At 34.4% G+C, this 16241-nt stretch overlaps 1 protein-coding gene across 8 annotated transcripts in view; it reads left to right on the forward strand.

Moving 5' to 3' along the window:
• The window catches only part of NAALADL2 (N-acetylated alpha-linked acidic dipeptidase like 2), a 507046-nt gene that overhangs the window by 379766 nt on the left and 111039 nt on the right, over nucleotides 1-16241 (forward strand). For all 8 annotated transcript variants that reach the window (XM_056358613.1, XM_056358610.1, XM_056358614.1 and 5 more), the window contains 2 exons: nucleotides 1375-1580; nucleotides 2932-3051. In XM_056358613.1, the coding sequence (XP_056214588.1) occupies nucleotides 1375-1580; nucleotides 2932-3051 (326 nt within the window). The remainder of the gene's footprint in view (nucleotides 1-1374; nucleotides 1581-2931; nucleotides 3052-16241) is intronic.

Raw genomic sequence — 16241 nt, forward strand, 5'->3', positions numbered from 1 at the left:
GGTATTTTTCCACCTATGTGTTACTACATTCCAGTGTACTGAAAACAGTGAAGAATGAATCTCCTTGCATAAAGAAAGAAAATAAAATTTTTTGCACTTTTTAGAATCCAAATGATACCCAGAGTTTGTTGAGGATCTGGCATCACTTGATAGCTATTTTTCTGTTCTCTATCAGTATCCTGAAATATGGAAAGCACACCTTCAAATGTCCTCGTCTGGACTAGAAAGATACTTTACTAAATATCAGAACACAACCAGTAAGCAACCCTTCGAAGAGACTTTGTGAATTCTTCTCATACAGAAGGTCTAGTAGTTTAGTAAGTCATACAGCATAACTCTGCTTAGACTTCCTGACACACATCAGTCACACCAGTCTTTCATGTTGTTTCATACCACATTATCCTTTTGGAATAAAATAAAGTTCTTTACACTTCAGAGTTAGTATTTGCATTTTATATTATGCCCTGAGAGATGAAGATTTCATTGAATTTCTCAAAAAAAAAAAAGTGCATTTTTTTTTTCTTCTGGATAACCATAGGCATGTTCTGTATTTCAGGTTGAAACTTCTTGCTTTTCATTTTATAAAATACTTTCTTCCAGTATCATCAAAGTTGCTAGGTCTGACTTACCGTTTCTGTATCATTCATTATCTCTATTCCTCTGTCATGTCTCCTTTCTAAACCTGCAGTCCAGGTCTTTTCAGTGTCTCCTTACATGGAAGTCTAAGTCCTGATATATAGCCATACTGGTTACCAGCTTCTCAACTGCTGTTTCTGCAATGTCTTTTTTGAGATAGGGTGGTGAGCACTGAACACAGTCTTCCAGGTGAGGGAGTACTAATACTTTGTGTATTTTCTCTATGTTTCTCATTGTACTACCACACCTTTTGTTTGCTTTTTTGGACTATAAGATGTATTGAAGCTAGAGTTTCCTGCTTATTCATCTGTGATTTTTCGTAACACTCTAACGTGAGCATGGAACTTTATTAGATTATCTATATGATGAAGTCCTGGCTGTAAAAATGGTATATATAATTTATAAGAAGGGAAAGTAATAAACAAAAAATGAGGCAAGGGCACAGGGATTAAGTGAGGAATGTGTAGACGTATATTTATTTACTAGTTTATGTTTGAGTAGTATTCAGTTTTATGTATTTATATTGTATGATTGTCTTGCACATGATCATATAAATTTCTGTTGACAGCATTTCGTTGTATTATTGACATTACAGAATACTAATACAGTTATACAGTTCATCTTTTAGTTTTTAAAAATTCTTTTAATGCTAGTATCCAGACAAAATAAGATTCTCTTGTCTTTCCCCACCCTGTCCTCCCGTCGTGCCTGTGCCTCCCCCCCGCCCCCTCTTTTCAGACAGATACATCATCATTGGTAGTCATCACAACAGTCTGAATACTTATGGTGGACAAGAATGGGCGAGTAGCACTGCTATCATCACAGCATTTATACAAGCCTTGATGCTGAAAGTTAAGAGAGGCTGGAGACCTGACCGGACCATTGTTTTCTGCTCATGGGGAGGAACATCATTTGGGAACATCGGTTCATATGAATGGGCAGAGGTAAAATATTTTTAGAAGCACTCACTGCAATACTGATTACTTTTCTTGAAAGCATGAAAACAGTATGAAGTTACCACACAGAAATTATGGTTCATTAACTGGTCTGGGGCATCTGCATACTTTCATGCACTACATAGCAAATGCAGTGAAAACATCTGTAAAGAAAGTTCCTGTAGAACAGAGCGTGTGTGATAATGATAAGGCAAGTTACTTTTTCTCCTTCTTGGGGGTTCAACAGTTACTAATTTTTAATTGTTGGGCTTAGTGTTGGGAGAACTGAATCAAGAGCAGATTGAAGAGAATCGTACTATGGGTTACGTTAATTACATAAATATTTCAGTGTCTCCATAGCTAGTGCTGGTTCACTTTTCACGTATTTGTGCTAAGGAGTTAGATACACTCTGACACAGACAATTCCTTGGGTTCTTAATTTCAACAGAATAGAAATCAGCTTGTTGAATGAAAATACCCCATCAGAGTATTGCTGATCATATATGAATATAGGGGACTTCAGCTAGTAAAGGAATCGCTAGCAGAGAGGTTCATGGCTGCTGAATTAAAACAGTAGATAAAATGAAGAGTTAATTGCTTTTTTATCATGTGTGAGAAGTGGCTAGCTCTCATTGAAGGTTCATACTTCCAACATGATTATTCTTCAAAAACAAGAGGGGGTGAAAAAATCAAATTGAAAAGATCCAGGCTGGAAGCAAAATTTGTTTAGTTCCACTTCAAGTCAGCTTTGCATCAGATGTAATTGTGTTACACCCCTTCTGTTCAATATAAAGAGCCACTTCATGCAAAGAGTAACTCATTACTGAGAAGGCAAAGGGGATCTTTTTTAAAATGAGTTAATAATTTGAACAGTCTATACATACTACTTTTGTAGTCTAAAAAATAATAAAGTGAAAACACTGGGAAAGTTTTGCAATTCAAATCTGAATTTGGTTTCTAAAAATTTCAGTACATTTAACTGTTGATAGTGATTGCTTTTGAAGTTTGTCTTCTGTCAGGCGTAAGTTTAAAAGGCCATCATGTTGTTTCACAGTATGTAATGTTTTCATTTTTGGCCTTACAACTGTAGTCATTTTTAATTCCTCCCAGGCCTGTTTGCATTTTGTTGAGTTGATGTGTGAAATGGAATTATAACTTCTGCTGTATAGAGAAATAACACTAAGATATCCTTTGAAGTTCTTAACAGCATATTGTAAGAAGTAGTAGTTAAGTAATACTTAGGGAATCACAGAGGACAAAAACATAGGGTGCAATTTTTCCCTAGAAGGAACTGAAAGAACAAAACAGGTCTTAATTATAATGATTCATAGTAATAACCATTTCTCTGCTTGTGTTGTAGGATCTCAAGAGAGTTCTTCAAAGAAATGTTGTGGCTTACATTAGCCTCCATAATCCGGTCAGAGGCAACTCAACTTTACACCCTGTTGCATCCCCTTCTCTTCAGCAACTGGCAGCAGAGGTTAGAAATAAAGTATTTTCTTTCACACCTAGTTTATGAGGTTACCTGATTAACCCCCTTGACACTGGCTGGTTTTCGATAACTACAGGTGGACATTGTTTTGTTTAAGTGTTTTAACCTCACAAATACACATAAACTGGTTTTTCTAAGTAAGCACAGTAAATTTTATTTTAAAAATTACAAGCTGTATTAAGAGGTTAGAAAGGATAACTTAATTTCAACAGCTCATTATACCAAGTGTTACCGTACTTGCATGCCCTATAGCTTTTTCACCTTTTGGCAACTTTAAAGTAACACATTTTTTATTCTTTAGCACAAAGCACATTTTTCTCTCCCTAATCTGATGTTTCCAGACTGTTTCTCAATTTGCATTTAAACTATATATTTACCAGATGTAATGTGACACACAGGGAGAGTATTACTCTTACTATAAGAAATACTGTCTAAATAAGTATGTCAGGTTCACTGCTCAGCTACACCTTTGTAATGAGTCTACAGAATACTCTGTAGTTATGCTGGTGTAAGTGCACGTAGACTTTAAACTAATGACATTGCCATTTCTGAGGTTGCCCAATTTATTAATAATTAAAATGAATTTAAAATAATAAGATATATATGAAATGATAAAAACAGTTTAAAGTAGTATGCATAAAATGGAGTTCAAATTTACTTTCATAAAGTATGTTTTTTAGGGTTTTTTTTTCCATAAATTTGCCAAGCTAATACCCATTAGGTTATTCTGATTTTTGTTGACTTGCCTCTCAAGCATTTGGTACTAAACACTGCTTAAAGTAGCATGTTGAATGAAATGGAGTTTAAGACTGATCTTGGTTGGCAATTGTTGTCCATCTAAGTTAGTAGAATGGTATCAGTCAAATTGCTTCTTAGCAATGTTTTAACCTCTTACCCTGTCCAGTGAATAGGTGGTAAATTCTGCGTGGAAAAGATTTGGTTTATTCTGTGTAAGTATTGTGAAAAAATGAAATGCAAAATAATTTCTTTTAAGGGATAAAAAAGCTTTTCTTTGTGAAAGATTGTTTATATTGTATATATATTTACATATATGAGTCTACAGGCATTACAGATATGTCAATTAAAAGTTTATTATAAGTTTTAGGTGCTGTATTTGCAAACAATACTATTCTGAAAGATCGCTAACCTTTTGCTAACCTGTTAGTGTTTGCAGTCCTATCTCTGTGAAAACATATATTTGCTGTTTAAGGGAACAAATTTATTACATTTAAGTCCTTGAGCTATTAGTTTTTTTCTTTTTGTTTCTTTGACTTCACAATGTTATCCATGTCAGTGATCTGAAAACTGTAACCTGTCTGCAGCTGTGCATCAGACCCTTTCTTTGTTATCTATTTATCACTTTATTAAGGTTTTTTTAATTCTTGTTCTAATAGAAATTTTATCCTATCCAGTAGAATGAATGGACACAGCGTCTCTTTGCAGTCATGCCTTGCACCAGTTAATTACTTAACAGTCAGTAAATCATGACTGGAAGGTCTGTCTTTTTTTTTTTTTTTTTTTTCCCCCAGTAAACATCTTTCATCTCATCTCTGATTCTTTAGTGGCTAAGGCTTTATTATTGAGATTGTATCCATTCAACATGTTTACCCTGAAGCCCCATTTAAAAACAAAATGACAAAATGCATGCAAGGTAATCTGTATAGTTTTATTTTTTGTAGGATATTATTTGTAATTAATGCAACGGTTATACAGTTTGTGGCATTAAAGAGATTTGTAGGAAATGCTGCTTCCAAATGATAGCTGGATTTCTGAATTCATGTCAAGTGTATTGACAGTGATGAAACAGCCCAGCACAGATCTTCATTTGTTCCCATGGGTACTCACAGTTTGCCATGCCTCTAGAAGATTTTCTCTGGAAGAATGATCTACTTATAAAGAATATCAATACTACTTCCAGCACTTGCCAAGAAGACAATGTAATTACAGATTACATCAAAATTATGATAGTGCAAATGGGGTAAGATGTGATATTTTGGAGCTCATCTCATCTTGAAGAAATTCTGAGTCCATTCACATCAGATTCCTGTTAACAGGTACAGATTGCAAAGTGCTTAAGAAGTCCACTGAGAGACAAGCGTCATTTTAATTTGTAAGAATAATTCTCTGAAATTAGGCTTGTTAGAAAAGAAGATGAAACAGGAATTTAGAATTCATATTATCAATCAATTTTGAAATGAAAAGAGAAAATAGCCATTCCTGTTTAGTTGGATAGGAACTTCCCATAATTTATGGATACATGGAAGATACCGCACTGTACTATTGGATTCAGTGGTAAAACTCATACTGCCATTTTTAGACCACAGCAAAAGGGACCAGCTTGCATTATTTTCTCCTATTCCTAAACATGTTGCAATTTTTTATAACATCAAAATGTATGAGTAAGTAATAAAAAAAAAAAAAAAAAGTGTTTGAGGAGGGCGCTACTATGGTCTGCTCACCATTCACACTTAGGACAGAGTTCCGTTTTGTTCAATGCTCGCCATTGTGCTAAAATTGTGGGTATGCCATCTCAGTAAAACAGAGGAAGAATGTTTTCCTAGGGACAATTAACACTTGTTATAAATATCTACAAAGGTTAAGTGTTAGCATTTAAGGGAAAACAATGAAAAACTGCAGGTTTTCGTGTGAAAGAAAACTCAAGTCAAAATCACGCTAAATGCAGAGCGCTCCATGAATGCTGTAAGGACCATAGCTCAAAGAGACCTGTGGAGAAATGGCAAACTAAGATAGGCAAATGCATACAACAGTGTTTACTTTCTGCATTGTAAACGTGGCTTTTCTAAAATATTTTTTTGTCACACTTGCTAATCACTTCAGCTTCCAGAATGCTTTTCTTCATTAATTTCTGGAAACTGTGGGAAAAGTTGTGAAGAAATAGCTGGAATGTAGCTCGTGTGAATATTCTGGACACACCAATAAAAAGAAAAATCACAAACCTTACGAGCTGTCTCACATTTGAGACCTGGTGGTCATTCAGAGAATAGGATAAGTGCCAGGCTAATTAACAGAAACCATGACTTCTTAAAGACATTTTATGTAAAGGGAGTACATCTTTATTTTAGTTACAGGTTTCAAAAGCAAGCTACACAAGCAGTATGAAAATAATAATTTTATGTGCCTATCAGTGGGATTCAGTGGGATACTTGTTGAAACACCAAATTAGACGAAGAAGCTAATTCAAATATTTGGATTAATTAAGCAAAGAGGAATTCAAACAATTCTGAGACCTTGGCATATTTAATTCAAATCTTTGTAAAATAACTATGTTAATTAGTGTCCACATTAACAAGGGGGAAGTACTGCCAAGTTATATTTTTGCCTACTATTACTTTGTAAGGAAAAATGATTGTTAATTTGCTTGCTCAGTTAGCGAATCAGCTTCATTGGCAGAGTGTCATTGGTAAATTGGGTTCGTTTGATGCTGGCATTCATTCTCTGTAAATAAGGCCATTAATGATTTTTTATATAATTAACATTTCACAAGTAAAAAAGTTATTATGAAACATAAGTTCATTGCTGTTTTCTTTCAACTGATTATATGACCGCTGCTGATCAGACTCCCTGTCTGCTGTTATTGCTGAACACAGGAAAACCTACCGCTCCTTTCTCTTAAAGAACCATTTAAAGCTGTACCAACTCTTGTTCCATAGTATTTATCGAATAATGAGTTGAACATTAGGAATGACTGTACCAACTATTGTTCCACACTATTTATCAGTATTTGTTTCTATTAATAGAGTAAAAGGTATAGAACATCTTTACATTTAAAGGTGGTGTCATTGACAGAAAACTATTTTTCTTTTTGAACTAGAACCAAAGATAAATTTCTGTATAGATGCTTGTTACTATTGTTATTTGTTGATTTTTTTAAAAAAGCCCTTACATTAAGCCCAGCTTATTTTCTTCCGACTTCTATGTGTTTCTCATTTATTTTGTTTTACCTTTAGCGTTTAATAACAGATCTCCAAGACTCATATATTAGTAGGTTATAAAGAGGAAAAAAAGCATTAAATATTATTTTAATTACTTGTTGTATGTCATATAACAAAAGATTATAGATTCCCCATGATTTTTCAGTCTTTACCCATTATTGCTTTTAGTGTTACAATTGATTGCTGCTGTTACTTTATGTGTTTGTGTTGAAAATAAAAGAAAATCTCTTGAGAATCGGAAGTTTATGCTGTTTTACTCCTGTCTCAGAGATTCATAACTACATTAAAAAGATGCTGCTAATATAGACAATACTTCATTACCAGCATTATTAAAGTCATTAAGATGCTGCTTCACCAGTGTGAAAAGCAAAATTGCATTTAATGGTGGATTTGATTTTTATAGTTGAAGCAGGTACTTTGCATTTGCTAACAACGCTTCCATTTTGATAAAATGTTGCTTTTTCCACTGTTGCATATTTTTTCACTTTTAATTTAAACAAATTTAATAAATAAATGCTGATTCAGACAATGGGTATTCATGTAAACTTACTCATACATTTTGATATTATAAAAATATTATTGCTGTTAACCGTGGGGGAAAAAAGTTTTGTTAGCAAGGAAGAATGCAAGTGAACTAGTTTTTATGCTGTGATCTTATTAGACGTCTGCCAGAAGTCTTTGTTTCTAACGTATCATGCTTTCTCCTTCCATGTCCTTCCCTATCTTTATGAAATTCAGATTTTAAGTTCTTCTGCTAAAAACATAAATTATGTATATGTTCGGCAGGTTTTTTGTTTGTTTTGAAACATAAATGTCAACTTTGATAGCCATTGTAGATAAAATTGAAGAACTATGGATGTTTTATTATCTTTAAATGTAGTGCTGGATTATGGGAGATTTCAGTAATTCCTTACCTGCTGTAGAACTTATTTTGGTTCCAGGCTTCTATTGTCTGATCTGATTAAAATTGTCTAATGTAATAATCTGTACTATGTAATGGGATTGTCTTTTCCTCCCAGAGACTTTACCCAGTCTATAATATTAGGAAAGTTGACTTCAATGCTGTTTAAATATTCCTTTGCATAATTTCATCTAGTTGCTCCTAGTTATGTCCCTTCGGAACAGACTTTTTTTTGTGTTGATAGGCAGACATTTTCTTACCAATAGAAAACCTTTCATGTAGAGTGCTTAAAAGTAAACTAGTTCTTATGAAAGATGATAGATTGACAGGATATTTTACATTGTCTACATAAACACAAATTATTGAAAAGCTTCAGTTTTTTCCTAGTCATTATTAACTATGTTCTTGAATGAAGTTGTCTTAGTATCTGTAAGCTGTACCACACAAACTGCGCGTGGGAAAGAGATGCATGAGCAAAAATGAAGTGTAGGGTAAAATAACCAGAAAAAAAAAAAATCTTTCAATCAGAATCTACAACACATTAATACAAAATGAAATTAGAATTAGCCTACATTCTGTCATTTGTTTTACAACAGTTACAACAATATGTTCCTTTTGTGTTAATAATTAAAATCTTGTGCAGCACAACACACTTTCTAGTTTGCAGATCAGTGTGGAAAAAAATGCATCTCAATAATGAAAAGCAGACCATTTATTTGTCATATAATAAAAAGGTGAAATATTTTAAGTAATTTGATAGATATTTAAGCTGGCCAAAAGCATTAAATACCTGGGGTTTTGATAGTAAGATGACCTTTCTAAGTGTGCTAACCTCATATTCTGAGAATGGGCAGCTTTTGAGTGCTCTTTGACACACTCTCTCAGCATGTCTTCTAGCTGTGATTATTCTTTAGACAAGCATGAAAATGTTTTGTGAAGCACTGTGACTTTTGTGTGATTTACCAGTATATTTTATCATAAAATTGTGCGCTATTTCATATTTCCAAACCAGGTCACATATTGAGAAGTCAGAGGAATGGAAGGAAAATAGACTTGTAGAAACCTGGGATGGGGTTTTTTTGATGTTTGGGTTTTGTGTTTTTTTAAGTATTTCTCATAGGAAGAGTAAAAATAGGTCTGTAGAATACTAAACTCATACCTAACTTGAAAACATTGACCTGAGCACCACTGGGAAATAGGCACAGTAAACATCATGGAGTTCCTGCTCACAGTGATAGGTTTTGAGGTTGGAAGTTCTCTTCCAACATGGGCCCATGTCATGCATGCATAGAGGAGGACGCTTACATATGTTTGAGTGTTCAGATTCACCAGCGTGTCCTGCGGGATCTGTCAGACGTGCTCAGGAAGTCCGGTTGCTGTGCATGTGTCAGTTTAGCAGCTGTGTCTTTCTGAACTCGTAATGAGCTGGCTTCATTTAGTGCTTGATTGTTCACTTATATATGAAATGGAATTACATTTGAAATAGACTGAAGTAACAAAGTTATAATCTGAATGGTTTAGAAATCACCTTAAACTTACAGTGATTGTTATGTTTTGGCTGCCTGCCTGTGTTTTAGTACCCAGGAGTGTTTACATCTTAACCTTGTAAATCTATCACCCAAAGTGTCCCTTTAATTTCAGTGTTAGTGCGGTTACATTTCGTGTATGTGAAAACAATAATCTGATTTTTTAAATGCCATTAAATTAATATTTCTGTCTATTCTATAGGCATAAACATGTAACAAATAACTACATTAAAAAAAAAAAAAAAAAAGCCAAACCAAAACATACTCCAAACAAACAAGAAAAACATCTGACCAGTTCAGTGCCAGTCATCCATAGGAGAGAAAAAAAAAATAATCTTACGTATTAAATTTAGGCACCGTTGTTGGGAAGAACTTAGTAAAAGCCTTCAATGAATCCTACACTCCCAAAGTTTGTGATGTTAAACAATGCATGCAAAATAAAAAGGGAATGGTATATAGTGATTCAAAATTTATTCATCTAAAATTCATTTAAAGCTGTCATAGCTTGAATAATCATAAGCATCACTTGAACTATTCTAAGGGTTCCCTGTTCATTAATTTTGCATGTCCAATTCATCTGTTCACCACCAGAATATTCTGCTGGTGATGTCTTGTCCAGTGTGAAAAACTACTAAACAGAGCTAGAATGGAGGTTATCAGGACACTTCATAAACTGGAAATTTGAATTACCAGAGAATTGCAGAAGCAATTTCAAACTAATCAAATATATGTGAAAAATCTCTGTATTTTCCAAATTATTCATGAGGTTTTAATCAGTAATGTAGTTGAGATGCATTTTCGTTTAATGAGTCAAAGGAGCATAATTCCCATAATATTGCTACTCCTGTCTTCAAGTGCACACAGAATGAGAATTCACTGACTATAACAGGGAAGAATTTTACAGCTGATAATCTGTGATGTCAGGAAAAGAAAAAAGCCAGGAAATGGTTTTCTTGAAGTTTCTGCAGGAAGCTTTCTTTGGGCAGGTAAAAGGTCGTCCAGTTCAAAGCCTTGCCTCTTGACAGAGCCTTGAAGGTGATTTCAAAACCTGTTTTGTAGCCATCTATTTTAAGACTTTAATGCTTAGGCTCTCTTCCAAGAAGAGTCTTCTAACATTTAGGAGAGATACTAACAACTTAACTTTGTACCATGTCTCAGTCTTGATTTGATATATTATTGTATAATTACTTGAAGAAGGCTGCATGTTCTGTCTTCAACAGGAAATATGGCATTAGAAGAAGGGAATCTTCCAAAAACACACACACACAAAATCAAGTTGGAAACTAGCTTCCTCGCAGTTTAAACATGTTCATTTTTTTTTCTCTGACATGAGAATGATCACATTCAATTTAAGTTGTAAAGATTTATAAGAAGCTGCAGATCAAGTTCTAATTTATTGCTATTGATTTTGGTTTTCCATAGGCTTTTGAGCATTCCTAGAAAATAGTTGGATTCTGTGTCTGAACGGAAAAGAAAAACAGTATTTATTTTGAAGATTAATAAACAACTCATGGGTTTGTGTGAATAGAGATTTAGATGGTCTTCCTGCTGTTTCATACATTACCAGTGTCTGTGACACTGGGATTTGCTACATTCTGATTATCTATAATTTTCAGGATCACCTTCTAATTTTGGTTAATGCAGTCTGGAATCCAAAAATATGTCTAAAAATCTGTGGCAAAGTTATCCTTAGTTTATCCACATTTTCTTCCACTGATAGTTATTTAGTATATATATGTTCTGAAATATTAGTAATACTCAAATATCTTTTAAAGCTTCTTTCATGAAATGGACAAGTGTCAAGTATACCTTTTTAAAAACGTCTAAGTTTAGCACATTTTTATTTCATACTTTTTCACAAAATTAAGGAGGGTGAAATTCATGAAAGAAGTAGTAATTTAGGCTACCACGCACCATACAAAAATTAATACAAAAATACTTTAAGTTGTTTTATTCTTTCATGTTGGCACTAGGATGAGAGGAAAATTTAAGGTCATTTTAACTCTGAACCAATAAAGCTGTAGTCTACCAAGTAATAACTTATGAACAAGAGAACAGAATGTTATATAGGATAAGCTGATACAGTAGCTAGCGTACATGAACTCCATAGTGGTATCATGTTTTAAATTTCTCTCTTTCACGCTAATTCTAAAACATCTTATTTGGTCATAGATTCATTATTTTTAAAAAGCTTGTCTTGTGTGGTATATGCTATTGTTTGCATTTTGTTTGCTGCATTTGGTCTGCTTATCGAGCTTTGTGTAATGAGATGATTTTCATTTAAAACAAGTAGTGGTGGTTATTTGCAGTTGTCTATCAAAATATTTAATAACTCCAAACGCCACAAAAGTGTCGTGAATCTTACTTAAAAATATATCTTCAAGTAAGCTTGTAAAACAGTTGCCTGCACAGCTAAAATGGAACTGAATGTTCAGAATTGAGGGTGCTTTGGAACCAATTATATTGCTGTAGATACTTCTTTGTGGCTCTGAGGAATTGGGGAAAAACTAATGGCATAAAATCTTTTTCTCCCTGCAAATTAATGGATTATTGTTGTAAATGAAACACGAAGATGTAGTTTGCTTAGTTTGTTTTTTTCTTTTTTTTTTCTTTTTTTTTCTTTTTTTTTTCTATAAAGGAAATGAGAATTGTATTTTACAGATTTCAAACGTAAGGTGTGATTAGGTAAAATGCACATACAAATGGCTATGTAAAGCACGTTGATGATACAAAACCAAAACTGTTAAGGACTTCAAGCAATCACTTGATGCAATTCTTCATCCTACTGCAAAAATAAGTCTTTCTGATGTGTTTCAGTTTTCAGTCTACAAGATTCTACAGCTTTCTCATGTGATCTGTGCTTGTTTTGTATCACACTACTGTTTAGAAAATTTTCTTCATATGTTGAAGTCATCACAGTTTAAAATTAATCTTTCTTTTCCCGTTCTTCCACTGGTGATCTTTATTGTTTTTTGGGACAGTCTTTTTATGTGTTGAACAAAAGTTATCATTATATACAAAAGAAAATTACACACTTTAATCAGTGAATATCAGCTTCAAGGAATTGATACATCTTTCTCAAAATCGGTATGAAATTTAGTGTTTAAAATAATTGATATCTTGGACAAGCAAGTGAAGTCTCTGTTAAATCCTGTTTTTTGCCAAAGTCTACCTCTTGAGGCTCATTGCACTTCAACTAATATTTTACAATGACCTAAAACAGCAGGAGAATATTTCTATGTCAAAGTGACTTGACAGAGAGGCTAATCAGAAAAAAACCCCAAGAGTAGAAATAGGTATCTTGCTTTTGTTTGTTGTATGCATGTATTCCTTTTAAAAACAGTATCCTGATTTGTTATCCAGTGATTTAATGCCTCTTCAGAGCAAAGGGTATTTGGAATATAGCTTTGTAAACCAAAGTAGCTGACTAGTGAGTGAACCTGAAACCAAAAGCATGTTAATAAACTAAGCTTAATTAATCTCAGAACAGCACATCTAATCCAAATGCCTTTTCTCATCTGAACTTCTTGTTTATCATGCTTTTTTTAATTCTTACCCATGTGTACATCTCAATTTTTGTTTTGATTCTCTTTAGACCTTTTTTAAAAATATTAGTGCCTAGATGTTAGTTTCACAATTCTGGGGCATATTTCATTTATTCTGCAAAATGGCCTTCTGTTTGCACTTGTGGTTTTTTTCAGTCTCATTGTTCTTATAATGGAGAACAGGTTGAGGCTGGAATTCTAATTTCACTTGTATTCCTATAAACTGCCGTAACCGTAGTGATTTCAGTATATTTTCCCTGATTTATACTGTTATAAGACAGGAAAGAATTGGGTCTTGGCTTCTGGTTTATTTCCCTGTAAAATGACGGAGTTTTCTGCTTCAGCACTAAAAAATATGGCTTGTGTTCTCCATGAAAAAAGCATTACATTCATGTTGGCAGAGCTACTGAAGGCATCTGATCCTGCTTGCTCATCAAAAACTGGTTCTCTTTGGTATTAGCTAGACAGACAGACAGGTGACACTAGTTATCTTGTGAGTGATGAAAGTAATCCATTTTTTTCAAGAAAGAAAAGGCTAAGATGGGTATCACCTACACTTTATTAGAATTAATTCCAATGTTATTCATCTTTCTTTTTACCATTCTTAAGGGGTACTTAAATGCTTGGGTTTAACTTCATGGTTTTTCTCCTGAATTACTCTTTCACCCTACACATGAACACGTGAGACAAAAGTCAGATAAGGTAGATGATGTGTGTGGGTATTTTAAGTTAAGAAGAACTGTCGTGGTGGAAACAAGTGTAGTAGCATGTCTTTTTGAAGAGAGAAGAGTGATAGAGAGATCCTGAATGGCAGGTAATCAAAGCAAGAAATATATAATATCATAGCAGGGCAGCCCAATTCAGTTTCTTTATCAGGTACTTTAAATTATTGTGTGCAGAATTAATCAGTTCAACAGTTCTGGCAAGTCCATATGGCAGCTTGTAATTTTAGGTCACCAACTCATTTTTTTGCTTCAAAGAAAATAATAGCGTATTGACCTGTGTGTTGTTCATTCTTGACTGTTGTATTTATGCCATACATGTGTGTTGCTGTCTGGCACCACATACACACTCCCCCACACCTTTTTTTTTTTTGCCATCTCTGCAAGTGTCAGGTAGAAGAAGTATCTCTGTATGAACACTCAAGTTTTTTTTTCTATTTCCTTTTTTTTTTTTTTTTTTACAAGTCTCAAAATCTGATTCTTACAAAACAGAATAGTAGTGTATTATCTGAACAGGTCAGGTTACATCAATGCAAGGGCAGTACTTGTCCATATAAGTTGATTTGTCTACACAGCATCTGGAAGTGCAGGATAGAGTGTTTCAGTACTTCATTGGTGTGGCGGGAAGATGTTTTTCCTGAAAACAAAGGAAGTTATAAGGTTGTATTAAGGCATAGAGGAAGGAGACAAATGGTTGAGCAGATAATGTTAGGGTGGCACTTTGCCAGCACTTTCCTGAGCGAGGGGGAGGTTGGTGATTCTCCCCTAATACGAGGATTACTTGCTTTAATCAGAGGTGTGGCCTGAAAAGCTCATCCTCACTTTGTATTTTAAATTTCTTATTTAGTCCGTTAATTGAATTTTGCGGCCCTAATGATGAAGATAAGAGTCCTTAAGGTAGAAAAATTCACTCTTGCCTACTCTGCTGAGCAGTCTTGCTTCTGCTCTGGCAGCGTCTGTTCATTCTAGCGTTCCCAAAGCAGCTTGTAGGCCTGCTGACATCTGAGCTTGATGCTCTAGTATGTAAACCCTCTTTTAAAAGAAAGTGGTAAATAAACAATCATAACTTCTCTGATTGTTTCTTCTTTCTGACATCCCGTACTTCTCTGTCAAAGCAGGCACAAGTACTGTGCAGCATTCTTCCATGCAGATGTATCGTTAGAGGGTTGTGCAGCACTGCTTATACTAAGCAATGCAGTAGCTCAAGGCAAAATATTCTTTTAACTCATGGCCTATCTATGACCTTCTAAAAAAAGAGCTGTAACACTGTGTGAAAGGAGGAGAGCTCATACATGACCTTTAATTGAGGCAATGTGTTTATGCTCCACAAAGATCACACTTTGCCTTGGGCTTTAGTGTAAATATTTTGGTCCTTATTCTGGTTTCCTATAAACTAATGTACACTGAGAGGAATTATATGAGGAGTAGCACAGCCACACTTACGTAAAAGTGGGATAAAATGTGGAAATGTGGGAAATATTTGAGGTTATTCTGCTACTACAGAAGTCTCGATTTCCAGCAGACTTGGTGCTTTTTTCCCAAAGTACTCTCTGACATTGAGTTGTTGGTTGTTTGTTTTTTTTTTTTTTGGGTTTTTTTTTTAGTATTTTATTTTACTTCAGGGAGTACCGTATAGTCCTTGGTAATTAACTGCTAAGGTATGTTAACTGAATCCCATTGTTATTGAGTAAAATACCTTCCAATTACTGTAATTTTGCTGAAAGACTACCAAGCTAAATACATAAATATTTAAGTAGTCTCTGAATCTTAGACAGCATGAACGCAGACCCTAGGATTCTGCTGGAAATCCTGAAAACTTCTGTGGTAGATTAATTCAGCACATCCGTGGTGTTCCCATATTGTCCTGAAAGAATTGCACTGCATCTGTCTTGGTGGCAACCATTAGCCAGTGCTTTCTTGCAGCAACAGGGATGTGTTCCTTGCTGAAAAAAGCAGTGATACAGCCCTCGCTTCTCTGTGTGATACGCTGCCTTGGCTATCCCCCTTTTGAGATCAGGAGCTACCTGTATCAACTATACCAGCATGATTACTTACACTGACCCTTAAGATTTTTGTCTGTAACAACATTTCTGACTGCATGAACTCAGATCTTTATGATTTTTTCCCTAGATATATTTTTTCTTCCTCCTCTGTTTCCTATAGAGCACCAGCCCAACAAGAGTCTTTTCGTGAAATGCTTGTCAGTGTTTTCATCAGTATTATCATTCCAGGTCTGAGACTAGAGCTTGTTAATTAGCCAGAGCATCCTCTGGATCATTGCTTTTGCATCATGCATTAACATTTTAAGGCTATCTTCGGTCTCCTCCACCAAAAATGAGTATTTTGTATAATTTAGTATTGATGATGATATAACAGTTTCAAATTAGTACAGATTCCAATTCTGATTGTACAGCACTTCAAGCATGAAGGAGATTTTCAGATACAGGTAAAGAAAGGTGTTAAGCTGAATTGGCTTTCAGTTGAAGATACTTTTCTGATTGGCCTTTGTGCCTTTGAAAATTATATCCCAA

The sequence above is a fragment of the Falco biarmicus genome, chromosome 13 (genome assembly GCF_023638135.1).
Source record: "Falco biarmicus isolate bFalBia1 chromosome 13, bFalBia1.pri, whole genome shotgun sequence".
Lineage (NCBI taxonomy): Eukaryota > Metazoa > Chordata > Aves > Falconiformes > Falconidae > Falco > Falco biarmicus.